This window comes from Fusarium verticillioides, chromosome 5, assembly GCF_000149555.1.
Source record: "Fusarium verticillioides 7600 chromosome 5, whole genome shotgun sequence".
In the NCBI taxonomy this organism is placed as follows: domain Eukaryota; kingdom Fungi; phylum Ascomycota; class Sordariomycetes; order Hypocreales; family Nectriaceae; genus Fusarium; species Fusarium verticillioides.
In genome coordinates this window covers 1,965,170-1,982,619 of record NC_031679.1, presented here as the reverse complement: position 1 = coordinate 1,982,619, position 17,450 = coordinate 1,965,170, and the positions used below count along the sequence as shown (strand labels likewise).

The 17,450-nt window shown below is 50.9% G+C and overlaps 5 protein-coding genes across 6 annotated transcripts; 3 read left to right on the top strand and 2 right to left on the bottom strand.

Annotated features, from left to right (window-relative positions):
• The first annotated feature begins 527 nt into the window (after nucleotides 1-527).
• Nucleotides 528-9,245, top strand: FVEG_02770 (hypothetical protein). Of its 2 annotated transcripts, XM_018890236.1 has the most exons (4): nucleotides 528-948; nucleotides 1,211-3,956; nucleotides 4,008-4,301; nucleotides 4,446-9,245. In XM_018890236.1, exons 2-4 carry the CDS (start codon nucleotides 1,461-1,463, stop codon nucleotides 5,307-5,309), a joined length of 3,654 nt encoding a protein of 1,217 aa, XP_018746520.1. In that variant the 5' UTR covers nucleotides 528-948; nucleotides 1,211-1,460; the 3' UTR covers nucleotides 5,310-9,245. The 2 variants fall into 2 exon arrangements, with proteins under 2 accessions (XP_018746520.1, XP_018746519.1); XM_018890235.1 differs by having other exon boundaries at nucleotides 4,008-9,245.
• Nucleotides 6,685-8,590, bottom strand: FVEG_02771 (hypothetical protein; the record flags this gene model as incomplete). The annotated part of the gene is made up of 2 exons (XM_018890237.1): nucleotides 6,685-8,388; nucleotides 8,447-8,590. The coding sequence occupies 2 exons, from the start codon at nucleotides 8,588-8,590 to the stop codon at nucleotides 6,685-6,687; spliced, it is 1,848 nt and encodes a 615-aa protein (XP_018746521.1).
• Nucleotides 9,246-10,376: 1,131 nt separating the features above from the next.
• Nucleotides 10,377-11,880, bottom strand: FVEG_02772 (hypothetical protein; the record flags this gene model as incomplete). Its single annotated transcript, XM_018890238.1, has 3 exons — nucleotides 10,377-10,402; nucleotides 10,452-11,694; nucleotides 11,845-11,880. The coding sequence occupies 3 exons, from the start codon at nucleotides 11,878-11,880 to the stop codon at nucleotides 10,377-10,379; spliced, it is 1,305 nt and encodes a 434-aa protein (XP_018746522.1).
• A 1,362-nt stretch (nucleotides 11,881-13,242) lies between these two features.
• FVEG_02773 (cysteine desulfurase) lies at nucleotides 13,243-15,014 on the top strand (the record flags this gene model as incomplete). Its single annotated transcript, XM_018890239.1, has 3 exons — nucleotides 13,243-13,504; nucleotides 13,577-14,400; nucleotides 14,592-15,014. 3 exons carry the CDS (start codon nucleotides 13,243-13,245, stop codon nucleotides 15,012-15,014), a joined length of 1,509 nt encoding a protein of 502 aa, XP_018746523.1.
• A 1,053-nt stretch (nucleotides 15,015-16,067) lies between these two features.
• FVEG_02774 (hypothetical protein) lies at nucleotides 16,068-16,666 on the top strand (the record flags this gene model as incomplete). The annotated part of the gene is made up of 2 exons (XM_018890240.1): nucleotides 16,068-16,364; nucleotides 16,418-16,666. 2 exons carry the CDS (start codon nucleotides 16,068-16,070, stop codon nucleotides 16,664-16,666), a joined length of 546 nt encoding a protein of 181 aa, XP_018746524.1.
• Nucleotides 16,667-17,450: the final 784 nt, after the last annotated feature.

Sequence of the window (17,450 nt, the reverse complement as noted above, 5' to 3'; positions counted from 1 at the left end):
ACACGATACATAGCGAACCAAGCGAACTCCTGAAGAACACCATCACAACCCCTATCCCAATCAAATCCCGACTCCGCTCCAGCTCCGTCGACCCTCCAAAAAAAAGAAGAGTCCCTGACTCAAACCCTTGCGATACTGACAGGGTCCTTACCCGCTTGTCCAGGAACGGTGGCTATAGTGGAGTCGCGTCCAGACTCACTGTCCAGTAGCAGCCAAACCTCCAGCTGCCATCCCAGCCCAGTCCACCCCGGCCGCTTCTGTGGAAACATCCTATCGGCACCCATATCCACATTCATTCACCATCATCAACTGCCCGGGGGGCTAGACCCCTTCGAGACTTGGTCGCAAATCCTGTTACTCCAGTAGGCAGTTGCTGCGCTGCGCTGCGACCTCTGATACAGCGTGCGTGCGTGCAGCACCGCGACAGTAGAGACAGTGTCCTAGCAGTACATTCACTATAGCACTACCTTGTATCGTCGATCCTGTACCTCAGGGTCCCGTCCCCAGAACAAGGTCTACCTTGCTCACCTTACCGAATCTCTAACGCCAGAGCCAGAACAGAAGCCCTTCCAGTCCGTCCTCAGTCTTGCCTGTTCTGGGTCCAGGGGTTGCATACAATTACAACCCGCCAGCTGAACGAGACCCTTAGCAGCAGCCAAATCCGCGACTTTGACCTGACCCGACCTGACCTGACTTGACCTGAACTCAAATCAAATCTACTGAGCAAACAGGACAGGACAGGAGAGGAGGACTGAGACCTGATCGACACGCCGCGTTCCTCCAACCTACCTTTTTTTCCTTTCTCACCTTGACTTCGACCTCTCTTTTGTTTGTCTTTCAAACTTTGGACAGTCCCTCGTTGACCACTTTTTGACATTGCTCGCTTTTGCGACATTGCGATAATCCACCTATCTGGCATCGCCACTGGTCTTCCTGCTATACTGCAAGGTATGTCTATTATTACACCCATTCCTCATTTCCCAAGGCACAGTCAAGGTTTTTGCTGTCGAGCTGCGATTGAATTGGTGCTCTCGGCCGGCTCGCGACGTCTGGCGCACCCGTGTCCGTCAGCTATTGTCTCGTCAGTGGTCGACTTGTTGTACAACCTGTGACTTATGTTACACAAAAAGCAACTCTCCGTCCCTACTTTCCGCCCAGTCCCGTTCTTCAGATGGCAATACCATTGCGACTGTCGATTAACAGAAATCAGGTTCACTTATCGACCAAGCATATTGCCGTTCAGCCACCTCGAATCGCGCTCCCATCCCCCAACATTTCGCACGTTGGCAGAACAGAACAAGAGCCCGGGCCACAATCCCAATTCTGTGCCCGTCCGAGTTTATTTCGGCTCGCCTCGTACAAGGCAAACGAAACTTCCGGTCAGCGACCACTTCCCTGTCCCCGACGCATTGTTTGGGAGACCTTTGCAGGTCTACCCCCGATATATATAGATTGCAGCCATGGCGACCTCACACGGCGACCTGGCCATGCCGCGGCCTACCTCCGGCATCATCTCCCCCCGCGACGTGAGATCTAGGACACAGAGTATCTCGAGCGATCGACCTTCAACAATTGCCCACAGCCTCATGTCGCCGCCACTCGCTGTATCACCCTCAGCGGCCTTCATCGCTGCTTCGGCCGCTTCTCAGATCGTTACAAACGACCACGATAGCCATGCTGATACCTGGTACGATCAGCACGGTGTTGAGCCAGCTAGCGACCCTGCGCTCGTCTCGGGAGAAGCACTACAGCTTGTCAACAATTTTCTTGACCAGCTGCTTTTCAACTTCCTCTCCAAATCCCAAGCTACTACTCTCGCCAACTTAAGACCTGCCGTTTCGGAGGTGCTAAAACCCAAGCTTGCGAAAGATGCCGTCAACAATGCCGATGAGGAGTTACGTGAATACTTGGGCGACGGTGATGAAGAAGATTATGTGCCGCCTACTGGCGACAAAGCGCGTGACTGGGACCTGGAATTGGTTTGGAAGCGTACCCGTCTTAGGTGCATGGTCTACTCTTCCTTAGGCGATATGGAGGAGGAAGACGAGGACCTCTACATGGAACAGGAGAATCTCGAGCTAGGCGCCAACGAGTCTGTCTCCGATATTATTTCACCAGCTGTTGCAATTTTCCTGACTTCTGTTCTGGAGTATATGGGCGAGCTCACCCTTACTGTCGCGGGACAAGCCGCATACCACAGATTGCGGGCTAAATACCAGAAGGAGATCAATGAAGGGACCCGAAACCCCGCCGATGTCGCCGACCGCATTGTAGTCGAAGAGCAAGACATGGAGAGGGTGGCTCTCGACCGAACACTCGGGCGATTGTGGAGGGGCTGGAAGAAGCGGATACGGTCACCTGTGATCGATCTAAATGGCCGCCCCTTTTCAAGGGCGTCTAATGGCCATTTAAGACAAGACAGTGTGTTCACTGATTCGCCCGCTTTAAGCCGGGTCCCAACCCGTGATGCAGAAGCTGAGGCACAAGATGAACCTGTTGATCCAGCTCAAGTCGCGCTTCCTATTGGAAGTAATGATGTGGATGAAATCGAGATCCCTGGTCTGGCTTACAATAGCGATGATGAAGACGAGGAATTAGAGGCAGAGGAGGAAGTTGGAGGGCGCCGACCTAAGAGTTTGTTGATCCTACCCCTGGGAATTATTCAGGGCCTTCCTACGCCAACCTTATCGCAACCTAACACTCCCGACTTTGTTGGTCGTAAGCGTTCGAACTCGCTTCCAACACCCGGCGCATCACCATATGGTGCTGCTGCTAAAAGATCGAAGGAGAAGGAGGCTGTGCCTGTCGAGGCTAGTGTCGTTGAGGAGCAACAAGAGCCCGTCGAAGAAGTCAAGACGGAGCAAATCAGCAGCGAGAAACTCCGGGATGTTAAGGAGATCGATGGAAGCAAGCCTAAAGACGAGCTTGTTCCGGAGCCAGTGGCTCCCAAGAGCAAGCGGTTGTCAAAGATTATAACAAGCCGCATTCAGTCAAGACAGGAGATCGCAGACGAGGATCCGACTTACGAGAAGGCAGAGATCCTGACATCAGCCCGAGTGTCAGTTGCTGGCAGCTCTTCGCCAGCACTGTCCGATACTGGTGGTCCGTTCCCACTGAGGAGATCATCAAGTGTGCACTCAGCGCGTATCATCGATGTAGCTGGTCCTAAGAGTCCCAGCGGGTCGCGCTCACCCTCAGCTGATGCTGCGGATCGTATCCGCCGGGCGAGTCTGACCATACCTCCAAGCAGTGGTCTCTCCAATGGTGTCAGCGTAGTTGATGTGCAAGCTCAGAACCCCCCCGCAACCTCAACTCGCCCAGGTCCGAAAAGTCGGTCTCCAGTCGATGCCATGCGAGGTTCTGTGCCAGCTGCTGCAACAATCTCTGAGTCTGACGAGGAGATGGATCGAAATCGAACCAGAGAGCAGAGGCCTCACAAGTATATTGCTTATCAGCCTTCCACACCAACTGTTCCAGAGGCTGCCTCCCCCACCGAGGCCAAACGACCTCAAACTATTGTCGGATCCCCACATCACTCACCTGTTCTTCAACAATCTTCATCCAGTACCAAGGTGGCATCCACGCGCCCTGCAAGCACCTCTGAAACCATCACTGAGAAGTCTGCTGAAGTTCTACGAAAGCCGGCAGGCTACTCAAACCGACATGCTGCACGAAATGACAAGGCACCTACTTCTCCCACTCATAGTATTGGCATGGTATCCATAGAGCGATCAAGGACAAGGGAATCGGACGAAGATGGAGGCAACGCGCAGACCCCTCGGCCTATTCACACTTCGGGCTCATCAGGCTCCTCAGGTACAAGTCGACTTAAGGCTGTTCGAACTTCCGAGGACAATGGAAGCCGTTCAGCCATGGCCCGTAACTTTGAGGAGCTGATCCAGAGCAACCAAACCATCACATATACGCTGACGCCTGAGAATATGCGCAACATGGATGTAAGTAAAACATGCATTACCGAAAGAGAACGGAACTAACGACGACGATAGCACAAGCAGTCACTCGACAATTCAGTGTTTAAGGGATCCATGAAGAATGATGATTCTCGTGCTCATAACCACTCCAGGTCTTCTTCTGCGGCAACCGACATGAAGAGGGCATCTCCCCATCACCGGGTTGGCGACGATAGAATGAAGCCATTACCCTCTCCTAACCCGAACAGACCACGTATGTCTGCTGCACCAAGAGACGCTCGGGTTCCCAGCGAATCAACTGCGGATTTTGCAGAATTTATCAAATCTACTGGTCCCGCAGGAGACAGCCGTCCTATGCAACTTCGAAATGTGAGCAGCCCAAATACCCCCAGCAAGACCAGCCTCGATAGCCGTCGTGTTTCGTCGGCAAGCAATCGGAATCGATATATGCCCCGTGATGCTGTGGTCGAGTCCCGTAGTGGCAGCTCGGATCTAATCGACTTTATCCGACAGGGACCCCCAGGCGCAAATAGCAACCGTATTCCTCACAATATCGCACCCTGGGATACAACCGGTGCCGAAGAGCCAGCAGGTGGTAAGGCCGTCGACGCCAACATTCCCGATATCCGATACAGCCAGGCTTCAACTTATGGCACCGAGTCATCAATGCCTTCGATTCACTCATCTATCAACTCCAACACGGCCCTTTTGAAGAACAAAGGACAGCCTGCTCCGACGAGCAAGATGTTTGATGAAGATGACATGATGCCTAAACGCAAGACTCGACGTGTCAAGGATCCCTACGCCATTGACTTCAGCGACGATGAGGATGACGAGGTCTTGCTTGCAACGCCCAAGCCTCCTGTTAAGAAGGAAGAGAGCTTGGCAGAGTTTCTCAAGAACTACGAGCCTCCACCGGAGCCTGTGACGACACCCATCTCACAGAAGATACCAAAGAAGAAAGCCAGCGCACCGAGCTTGATTGGGAGATTCACTCGCAAGGAGAACAATTATTCCAACACTGCACCTGCATCGCCTCAAGGCAACGACACTCGATCTCTAAGCAGCCGTGCAGGCTTCAGGAATTATATTCCTATCCAGGTCAACGTTCCATCTGGATATGACAAGTACGGGATGCCTACTGGTGAGAACTCATCTCGCCCTTCACAGCCTGCCTCGTCAGCGTCCTCTGGGCGTCGCGTTCCCATGAAGAAGTTTGAGCCTCGAGATGCAGTATCGAACGTTTCACGTACGTCGGACTTGGCAGCATTTTTGCGCACTTCGGAGCCTCCGCCAGAGCCTGTGATGGCTCCTCCACCTCCCAAGGAAGAGAGCAGCAGTAGTCTATCGAAGATGTTCAGTCGCCGAAAGAAGTAATCGACGACAATATATGTTGTCTATGCCTACGGCCTGATTTATTTTTTTGCCGTTGCTTTTTGCGAAAAGAAAAAAAAAACGTTCTAGACGAGGATCTATACGCTCATGAGCTCATGTACTTCTTAATCTTTATTACCTGATGTCGGATTGTGATATGGGATCCCGGGACATGGGTCCAGAATGCGATTCATACCGTCCATGGGCGGATTTTTAGTTTGGCCTTGTCATTTTTGTCATATGGCATCAGCATGCATCTTGATATGCCTTCTGGATGTCTCGGGAAGGGTTTTCGTGTCTTGTTGTCAGTCGAAGCGCAGAAAAGAGACTGCATGGGGCTCTCTGGCGAGGTTGAACGTGTACAAAGAAGATGTATGAGGGTGAACACGCTTCAAGAATAAATTCTTGCACTTTTGACTCGACGGGGATGTGTCTGCACATATCTGAAGCATGCATTGCACTATCAATCCTCCAATTTCGAAGTTACAGTCACAATGAGTATCTATTAACGCCAGACGATGATGAAACATGATATGATATATCGTATCCTAGACCATTGGAGTGTTTGCTAGCTCCCATAGTATGTATAACCGCAAGACAGCTGAGCCAACCGCTCTAAGCCGACGTTTACGCACATTGTGACAAAGATCGAACGAGGAATACACTGCGACAACCTGGGCGGCAGATAGAGTTGCGATTTCCCTTAATTTGCTTGCCTCATCTTTACGATTGGCAGATTTGAACGCGGAAGATCTGTGGTTCGAGTCGATCTAGGATCCGAACTGGTCAAGCTCTAGTAGAAATTACTGGCTACTAAGCTACCTACCTGTCACATTGGAATTTACAATGATACGTCAAATGACAGAATCGGACCTATCTTTGCGGCATTGTCGGACGCAGTCGCCTTGTCAAGGCTGGGGGTTGGCTTCAGGCGAACCATCAGACGAGAGGCTGAGGCTCTTCCCCCAATGACCTGTAGAAGGGTTGCATGAAACTGCCAGAAGAACTCATACTTCAATCTTGAGTCTATAGTGAGTTGTCGCGTCACTCAAACTGCCATTGTTTGTACCTGGGTCTAGCATATGAGGTTGCATTGCCTGAGCCTGAGCCTGAGCCTGAGTGTCCACATACATTCATGAAGGAGTCGCCTGCATATGACATGATTGCCCTGAGCCGACTTGATTCTTGGTTGAGAATTCACTGAATCCATGTGCCGTCCTGTATAAACCCGTTGGGTTCTATTATCACTGACTATGGTTTCTCATATTTGTAGAAATGTATTTGCTCCAAGACGATCTCTGACAGGGCTATGGAAGGCCTCAAGGTCACGCAATAGAACTGAGGCCTCTTCCACACACACAAATGCACGCGCACGAGTTCATCGCCAAGGGCATGGATATGAAAGATCAAAACCATGTGCACTCCCGTTGCCCATACTCATCATCTGGTAAAGCGAGGGCCGTGATCTGACAAAGTTGGCAGATGCGATGGGATCCTCCTTTTGTGGCGATGCAGACTCACCAAAATCCTGGTTTGATGACCATAGTATGCCTTTCTGTCCGCGACTTGTTTCCGAACGGGCAGAGGTGCCAAGATGGCTATTTACACCTTGAGCTTGGGCTGCATAATTCGGGAACCCCTGAAGAACATATTCTGGGTCGAACGAAATGAGGATGATGGGCCTCAATTGTCCGTAGGCCATATGAGTTGGTGAATATACCAATATTCGCTCATCCATAGACCATTCGATCCCCTGAATAGGCTGGACGGGGTTGACAACGCCTTGGAGCTGAGCCAAGTCACTATCGTAGTGGCATGTTTCTTGGTCTCGTGGCCATATGTTGACTGACGGTTTCTGTTTCTTGGGCTGCACTCTGAGCTGCAACATCGAGTCAGGGCTGTAAGCCTCAGAAACAAGGTCGATGAAAGCACCGCACGATGGGTTGTATGAACGCACAAAGCATTCTTGGAGGGTGTATGCTTTGGCGTTAGATGGGCTGTCACCAATGTGGATCGTCTCACTTGATCGTTCTTCAAAATGATTCTCGCTACTCCATTCATCTTCTTCGAGGCTATCCACGGCTGACTCTGGCGGAGAGGGCAGAGAAGGCTCTGACTGAGGGGCTTCTTCTTGTTTGGCAAAGTCAAGCTCCTTTTTGTAGCACGTCCTCTGGCTGCCTGCATTTCCCGGGAACCACTCCTTTCGGGTCTCGACAATGAAGAGATTCCCTGTTTTCTCGTCTTTAGTGAGCTGCAATGAAGTCCAACGCTCGTCTACTGCGCCCTCTGAGTCATGAAGACGCCATAGGTTGCGCATCGGAGGCTTCTCGCACTTCTCGTAGATCGCATTGTCCACGGGGAACCTCACAACTTGGTAGAAGTTATTGCGCATTCCATCATCGGCTTCTGTTCTGAACGTGTTCGAAACACAGTAAAATTGACCGTCGATGATTTCAAAGCAGACGTCGGACCCTATACTCTCCCCGTCAAGGTCCCATAGAATCAGCTGCGAATCAGCCCACGTGCGAGTCTGGAGATTGAGGCAATGAATTCCCCATCTGTAGCTGCCATCTAGTGTGGCAGTTGATTTTGAACCCCAGAACAGGTAATTCTTGTCATTGCGTACAAATAGCGGGTGTCTTGAACACGGCCTTTGTACGACAACCCATGTGGGAGAATCTCTGAGCTCGAAGATGATAAGCCAACTGCTCGTGGTGGAATCTCGGACAACTTGAGTGGCAAGACACGATAAGATGCCCTCGGCGTAGTAAAGGGGCTCAAAGGTGTGCGGTCTTTGACCATCGAAGTCTCTTACTGCGAGCTTGAGAAGTAGCGGAACATCGACTATCCTTTCAGACGTGAACTTTTTGTCGATTGTGCTGAGGACACGGAGATGGTCGCTATTGACAGTGTAGCACAAGTGTCCATTCGTATAGATGAAACGATCCGCCATGGCAACTATAGCAACCATCCATGGCTCTGCTGCCTGGACCGCTATTCGCCGCTTAGCAAGCTTACGGAATGACCTTGGAAAGTCCTTGGTAGACTGCGCCTCCTGAGCCTCTGCGGAATACGGCGCCTTCTGAGATGTTGTCAGCGGGGACTATCTCACCATTGGAAGACAAGAGGCCGGGACGAACCAAGAGGGCAAGACGACAGATTCGTCTGTCGTAGAGAATGTAGGTCAATGATTTGCAGGACAGCGCCAAGTTGAACACATCTTCAACGTTGAGCAACTCAACAAGAAGAGAGACAATCTCGAGAGGTAGTTTAAGAATGCTCATGGCGATGCTGCGAAGAGAGAGCGAGGAGACAAGATTCTGTTGAGCGGCGTGGGTTCATGTTCACAAGCGGCTAGATATACCGAGCTGTATACAGAATACGACGTTATTCACAGCGCCCTGGTCGTTATTAAGTCCCTCATTACGGGAGAAGAGGGGAGCAGAGCCGCAAGACTCCTTGAGCTCCGAGTCACGATCCACAGCCTCGTCGGGTTCAAGGAGCCTGCCTACCCCTGCTCAGAGGAATGCCAACGAATTCTTGGACGCCCCATGTCTTTGTTTCCAAATTCGATTAGTCAAAAGAGCAATCATGGCGAGTTGGAAATTCGTGGTTGGTTGGTGTTTGGGTCAAGAGCAAGTTTTCGCAGAGAATGAGGCTCTTTAGCTGACGATCGCTTAGAAGAGTCTAAGCTCGCGTGCCACTGTTTTCTTCTTCTTTTTTTCTTTTTTTCTTTTTTTCTATTCAGGTCAAGGTGACCAAAGCTTGACCTCGATGTGCAGGTCCTCGACGTCGCGAGGATATCGAGATGGTGTATGTAGAGTCTAAGTTAGGTTAAACATGTGTCTTCAGACTTGATCCGTCGTTGTACTAAGCAATTAGTCTCGTGGCGCAGTCGGACTAATCGTCGTACTAACGACGAACATGGTGTAACTCGTTCCAGAAAGTAAATCAAGAGGCTCTGCTGGTGTTGTACGGCGGTTCAACCCTAAGAAGCATAGTCGATATTCTACAGCCTGGCACTCACTTACCTGTCGGGTTTGCCACACGTAGTTTGTATGCATTTCCTTCAGTCCCGAGCAGTCTTTGGCTTCAGTTCAGCTCAACAACAACAACAACAACAACAACAACAACAACAACAACAACTCTCATGAATATCACGACTTGACCCAGAAGCAGCTGTTTGTGGCGCGATTGGTACTTTGCCTACCTATTCAGCTGCGAAATCAGGCTGTGGTGGTACCTGCTGAGAGCATTGTATTGATTGCCCATTCCATTCAGCCAATATTTCAGGATTGGCCAATTACCCGACGTCTTTCGTGTGCTTACATGCATGTTTTGATGGTGTAGGTCCCCTGTTGAGATCCCTGAGGGGTCAACACCGTTTTTGAGCCTCATTCAGCCTCGTCACAACCTCATACGCGTGATTCAGTCCTTGACAAAAGTAGGCTCTAGCATGCATATGTATATGCAGACCCATGCCTCACTAATGACCTTTAGAGTATACTGCGCGATGTTTGGGGCAATCAAACCAAGCCGTCTGACATGGCTAGATACTTCCCCCAAGAGGCCGGCGACATGTATCAATGGCTACCTATTATTCATCCAAGCCGTAAGGTGTCCGTCAAGCCCGACCACTCCAATTGGCCTCAACTAGAAGCTACAAGGCCATCGTGCACGTATTGGTTGAAGATATAGTAATATTGTATTATCTGCTTCTGCAGACAGCAAAAGCCCTATCCATTAACGCCAGAAATGCCCCATCTTCTTTCTTCCTTGGCCACAGAGGCTCCTTGTATCTCCAGAAACAAAGGGTCATTGCATTTCGTTTCCAGGACATCGAGTAAACACCATGGACTGTTATTTCATCTTCACGGCTCAGTCCCCTGTGCTTCGTCCATACGCCTCGGCCTTGCCTATCTACCTTCGACTGATGCTGCTCTCTGAATTATGGATGTCTATTGTAAGCAAGTTTTGATAGGTTGTTTCGTTTTTATGTCCAGGCATCGAATAGTGGTAGTCTTATCACGGATTAGATCACCTTCGTGACCGATGCAACGATCACGCTCCTCAGCTGTTGAGCTGGACATAATTGCCTGTTCCCTGTTAGTACCTGATGAGTTCTCGACAACCAACAGCACTCACCTGGAAACTGTCCCTCCTTGCCTTGCAGTCGTCCACTCCACCATTCGTTCTCGTTCTGCGTCCTTGTAACAATCTCGATAACATCACCAGCTCGGAAACTTAGATCGCCCTCGGCTTGCGCAGCGTAATCGTACAGAGCCGTTACAGTCTCAACTCCCGGGGCGGTGAGGCGCATGGGCTTGGGCTTAGGCTTAGGAGGCGGTGGCTTCTTCTTACCAGCAGCGATAGCTGCCAGGCCTGCATTGGCGCCTGTTGGAGGAGTGTACGGCGGAGGAGCGGCACCTTCGTTGGCGGTCGAGGCGGGGCGTTGATAGCCTCCAATTTTGGGGCTCGTCACAGTGCTGCTTGAAGGTTTGGAACCCTCGCCTCCCTGTGTAAGGAGTGCGGGCTGCTTGGGGCCTTCGAGGGCAGGCTTGGCCCCGTATCGCACAGGTCGTGGGCGACCGGTGGTCTTGAAGCGACAGATGGACAGTGCCTCGGCCTGTTCTTGAATGTCGCCGCGCTTCTCATGGAAAGCATCCTCAATGTCGAGCGTGAGATCGAAATAACCGATATCGCAATTTTGCATCTTCTCGTGGAGTGTGTAGAAGATGTTGAGCTGCATGTAGTAGAACGATTGGAAGAGGGGCTGGATGAATTCACGCTCGAGCTGGAAAAGCTTGGGTAGCTCGTCCTTGAGGAGATCGTTGAAGTAGTTGAAGTCCTGGGTGGCTTGCTCGACATCTCCTTCGGCCTTCCACATTGCCTTCTCGTCCTTGGCAGTGCGCTCTTTCTTGTCCTGCAGCTTCTTGAGTGTTGTGCGGTGTCGGTCGTAGTCTAGTCTCTTGTGTTCACGCTTGAGGGCGGTCTTGCGTATCACCTTGATGACGTCGAGTAACTCGTTAGCGGGACGGATAATCCTAGATTCTATCATTTCCAACTCCGGTGCCAATGTCTCTTGCAGGTCCTTGACTACAGCCTCGTATTCTTCGCAAGCACGGATGCCTTCGGGGTTACCCTCGATCTTCATTGAGTCTGGGTCTGACATGCGACCCGAGATGGGCTTGTAGACTTCGGTCATGGCCTTGCTGAACTCGATCTGATGGGAGAGCATGCCATTGATGGACTCGAAGTACTTTTTGGACTCATCATGGAGCTTCTTGGTCTCAGTCTCGAGTTCCTGGAAACGACGTTCGGCATCGATGTAGACAGCATCTTTGGTATGCTCGCCGATGTTGAATTTGGACTTGAACTGTTGCGGAGCCTAAGAGCAAGATACGTATTAGTACTTGAGATGGTGTGTCTCATCATGACGGCGTGTCTCGACTCTTCAGCCGCGCGCAAATGGCGTTTTGTGCGCGCGAGACATGCTGGCTGGAAGTCCAAGCACCATCAAGTGAGGGGCACGGCTTACCCGAGTGAGGCTCTTCTGGAAGCCTTTGAAGCTCATGGCGAGAGCGCGGCGATAGTTGTTAGACTAATCTAGTGATGCCAGCAGTAAAGTCGGTGTTGGGTGGGAGAAGACTGAGTGAGTATCGCGAAAACCCTCAGATCGCGAGGCCGCCAAAAGTTAGACGAGAGGGTAACTTATGAAGCTCTCGATTATGACAGGGCAGGACAGCCCAGAACATGACTGAGTGAGTCGTGGAACGGTGACGTCCACTTGTGTGGCTGTGCCTTAGTTTAGCTCCCAGGTTTAAGTTCCCTCACTGGACCTTTTTTTGCTGCCCAGCCCGTCCTTTGCCTTGCTGCCAAGCCTGCCGGTTTCCGATGCTGTGGCTACCTAGGTAGGTAGGTAGGTAGGTATTCAGAGGTTGAAGGAATAATAGGGGCACATGGGGGGAGGAACTGAGATGACACTGGCGGCAGTTCAGGGACTATTCAGTACCTAGGTAGTATCAGACTGACAGGGAAGATAGCTACGGACTATATCAAGGTATTTAGCTAAATGTGAGCTCCTGATATCGTGGTTTGTCTTGAAACATATGCCTTTTTTCAGCACCGAATTGACCGGAACAGTCTTTTACCTTAGTACTCAGGGCTTGGGCTTTAGAGGAGTAACCTTCGGGATTATAGCCACTGCGTCATGGGTGTTGCGTCACTCTTGACAGCTTTCAGGGATCAGTCTCTCATTTGGGCCAGAGGTCAGGTCGTAAAAGCGCTGCACCTGAGCCACAAGCCCTCCATTTCTTTTACATAGGTACCTAGGCAGTACTGCAGCTATGGCAGGTAGTTCAACCTTGGGGAACGGGGCAATGTCCGGAGAGGCACAGGCAGAGAAAACTATGTAATATACGCCCATGCGGATTGGGTTCGGTGAATTGTAGGTTCAGCAACGAAAACTCCGCCTGCACCGCAATAGGAAAACCCAACCCTCCGCATCAGGCACAAGTTCCTGAGCATGCTGGGGTCCCTAATGTTGAGGCTCCGAACTGAATTGGCAGCCTGCATAGATTGCAGATAACACCTGGAAAGGCCCTGCAAAGAACGTCGCATCTGCTACTGCTCACATCTCGCCACGAAATAATGACTCTTCCATCTTCTCACAAAATGGAACGGTTTCGGCTCCTCCGCCGCCGTAACCTAAGACCTAAAGAGCGTACCTTCTGCCGCTCCCCGGCTTTTTCAACCAATGGCCGTGCCGAATCTGCCGGAGGCTTATCACCGAGGGCCCCGAGCCGACAAGCTAATGACAAATCTTGGACCTGGAGCTCAACGCCTCCTCCACCAAAATTCACTTCTTCTCTTCTTCTTCCCACTGGCTTAGCTTGACGTTTCTTCGTCCTTGCAACTGCCAGACGTTCAATCCACAATGTCTTCCAATATCGCTTCATGCGCCCTGCGCTCGGCAGGCCGAGTTGGCTTGAGCCCAGCCTCTCGCCTTACAATAGCTCCTCTGCGAGGTATGGCTCGCGCAGCTGTCGTGGCGAGGCGCACATCACGACGTGGATATGTGTCTGAGACCAAGAGGGATAATGCCCAGGTTGAAACGGCCATCAAGCTCGACAAGAAGGCCTTTGCTGACATCCCTCCACCTGATACTCCCTCCAATGCTAGCGTTAGTCCAATGGCTGGTAAGTGAATATTGTCCCGCTCTACCTAGTGAGCGACATTTTTTTTATATTCAGGCTAATCATCCCAAATAGAAGTCCTGAAGCAAGCAGCAGTTATGGAAGAGGGCCAGCGCCCCATCTACCTCGACATGCAGGCTACAACACCCGTCGATCCTCGAGTTCTCGATGCAATGATGCCATTCTATGTCGGCGTCTATGGCAACCCCCATTCGCGGACACATGCTTATGGATGGGAGAGTGAGAAGGCTGTAGAAGATGCACGTGAGCACGTTGCCAAGCTTATCGGTGCTGACCCCAAGGAGATCATCTTCACCAGCGGTGCCACCGAGAGTAATAACATGAGTATTAAAGGTGTCGCTCGCTTCTTTGGTCGATCCGGTAAGAAGAAGCACATCATCACAACACAGACTGAGCACAAGTGCGTGCTCGACAGCTGCCGCCATCTCCAAGATGAGGGCTTCGAGGTCACATATCTCTCTGTTCAGAACAACGGTCTCATCCGAATGGAGGACCTAGAGGCCGCTATCCGACCCGAGACTGCCCTCGTCAGCATCATGACTGTCAACAACGAGATTGGCGTGATCCAGCCTATTGAGCAAATCGGCAAGCTGTGCCGATCGAAGAAGATCTTCTTCCATACTGATGCTGCCCAAGCCGTGGGCAAGATTCCTCTCGATGTCAACGCCATGAACATAGACTTGATGTCAATTTCCTCACATAAAATCTATGGCCCCAAGGGCATTGGTGCCTGTTATGTCCGAAGGCGACCTAGGGTCAGACTGGACCCTCTTATTACCGGCGGTGGTCAGGAGCGAGGTCTCCGAAGTGGAACTCTCGCTCCCTCCCTCGTTGCCGGCTTTGGCGAGGCTTGTCGCATCGCCAAGGAGGAGATGGCTGTAAGTACTCATGACTTTCCCAAACCTCTCGCTGTACATATGATGAGTTGCTCTACACATGCATGGCTTTCTGAATGGCCCGTGACAAGGCCGGCCGTGTTGATCGAAGCTTCTGTCTGATCTACGATATCTTTCAATCTTGTCTCATTTCCATACCTACGTACATGAGAGAGGTACTGACCGATTTATAGTACGATACCAAGCGTATTAAGTATCTCTCAGATCGCCTGCTCAACGGCCTCTTGTCTATGGAGCATACAACACAGAACGGCGCTGCCGAGTCCTTCTACCCCGGTTGCGTCAACGTCTCCTTTGCTTATGTTGAGGGAGAGTCTCTCCTGATGGCTCTTAAGGATATTGCTCTGTCTTCGGGCAGTGCTTGTACCTCGGCCTCACTGGAGCCTAGCTACGTTCTGCGCGCGCTTGGCAACAGTGACGAGAGCGCTCACAGCAGTATCCGATTCGGTATTGGCCGCTTTACCACTGAAGCTGAGATTGACTATGTTCTCAAGGCGGTGCAGGAGCGTGTCACCTTCCTCCGAGAACTGAGCCCTCTGTGGGAGCTCGTCCAGGAGGGTATCGATTTGAACACCATTCAGTGGAGCCAGCACTAAGCAAGCTGTGATGATGATGATTGTCCATTCACCTAGAGTTCCATGCTCAGTCTCGGTTACTCTGGATGAATCGAGGACGTTAATGACGATGGCCGGCTGAAGCGAGGCTCAGTTGTGTCTGTATAGCATACTGTAATATCAGAGATACCTCTTTCTTTTATATTCTGAGGACGAAAATAGGGAGCAATTGGCCAAGGGGGGTAACATTTTATGGGATGGATCAAAGGACGATAAACAGGCGCCTCTCATTCACGTCAAGCACCGGGAACGTGCTTTGCCTGTTGGAAATGAACAAACAATCGGAGTTGAGTTTGGCTTGAGATCAAGACTAGAGTCGCACAGAATGAGACACGACCATTCATTATTGCGCATGCCGACCACTTTTTATCTTCTAAAATGGTACCATATCTGACGCAATGCTCCATAAATTTTGGTGATTGACAAAGTGACAGTTTATACGAGTCTTGCTTGGTGAATGTTAACAATCACATGTGGCTAAAAACAGCAATTGTGCATGCTGAAGGAGGGCATGTAAGATGGCCATTGCTTTGAATCTCGATCTCGACACTCCTGTACAAACAATCGACATCATTCATGGAAGTGATGGGGTGATCGAATATTATTACGTTACTCAACCACTCCGAAACGTGGATCGCGACTTCCTGGCGTTTGTGGATGAGTTCCATCCATGGATGTACGTACCTACAGGCTGTTGCCTTCCTTTGTTGACGTCATATCTACCTACCTAAGCTCCTGCCCACCAACACCTTAGCTCCTTCCACCTCTACATACGTGCCTGCCAGCCTACCTAGGTACCTGCGCGGCGCGTCACTGCAATTCTCGATGGAAATGACATCATTGTGCCACTGCAATTGCCTTGGTGAGATATCTTCCTTCGTGATGGACTTCCTCCAAATTACTATAAAGTGTTCTCCTCTGCCGCCTCTCGACTCACCTTAATTCCTTCATTAACATCCTTGAAATCCAAACACTATCAAGAACTCCAACGCACACAAGCACAAACAAACCACAAATCTTACCAAACCCATCAACATGTCTGATACTCCCCAGCCTTCCACTCTCAAGTCCGTCGTCGACTCCGCCTCCGGTGCTGTCCAGAGTGCTATTGGCAGTCTCACTGGAAACACCAGCGACCAGGCCGCTGGCGACCTCAAGAAGCAGAAGGCTGAAGCTGAGCATGATGCGTCCCACGCTACCGCCAAGCTCCCCGGTGCCACCCTCTCTGGCTCTGGTGCCGCCGCCAAAGATGACCCCAACCGCACCGAGGGTTCTTGGAACCAGACCGCTGGCTCCGCTAAGGAGGCTGTTGGTGGAATCATCGGCAGCGAGGTAAGTTGGATAACTTGAGTCATGCTTACTTTACTTACTAATATGATCGGTAGTCCCTGAAGAAGGCTGGCCATGAGCAGAACCTCGAGGGTAGAAACCAGGAGGCCAAGGGTCAGCTCAGCGATCTCGGCACTGGCATCAGCAACCGTGTCCAGGGCACTGTTGGTGGCGCCGTCTCCAACCTCACCGGCGACAAGGAGCAAGAGGCTCACTACGACGAGCTTCGTGCTGAGGGCAAGACCCGCCAGCGTGGTGTTGAGCACGACATCCAGAAGAAGGCCGAGGCAGAGAGCCGCGAATAAACCGGCAAATCCAACATTGGTACCAGCGCAGGGTGGAAAGCATGAAGTGACGAAAATATGATACCCCAAAGTTGTGGCATGGACGGAGGAGGAAGATCCTACTAGACACTCCTAATAAACACCATCAACAGTTATTTAAACGTGGCAATTTGTGAACTTTGACAGTCGTGCTTGTTCTTTGATGCTAAAATTGTATCTGCTTTGTGCTTGAACATGCCCCTTGAGGCCAAAAAAAACTTAGGATCTGGGTCCGAAGCAATGAAAAGACTTGGGTAAATTTCTATCAGCCTAGGGTTTTCGTGCAAGAGATCACCTTATCGCCTAGGAACCAGATCTCAAGTTTTCTTGCCTGCCTTTTGTGCAACTCACCCTCACACCTAAACCCATTACTATTCGAGTGCCGAATCCCATCGCTTGTCACAGCCATATGGGCTTGTCAGGTACAAAAGGACCAAGCTTAATCGATATAGTGATGAGTGCAGGATCTCGAAAAGCGTGCAGTTCGCAGCCAAGCACACGTACTTTCATTGCGAAATTTATGTGCTGTTTCCGAAGAGCTTTGCCTCTGTTCCGACACGATTCCCTTGAGTAACAGTTTTGTCATGATCGAAAATACTATGGAGGAGGGTTGTTTTTTACCGCCTTAACAGCTAGTTTTCGACTGAGAACCCTTACGAAAACGCAACGTGTTATTTGTTTCTGATTTACACAAGCCGGCATGCATTGGCTGATCTACTGCAGACACGAGCAGTAAAGAGCTATCATGGCCCCTCACCACTGAACG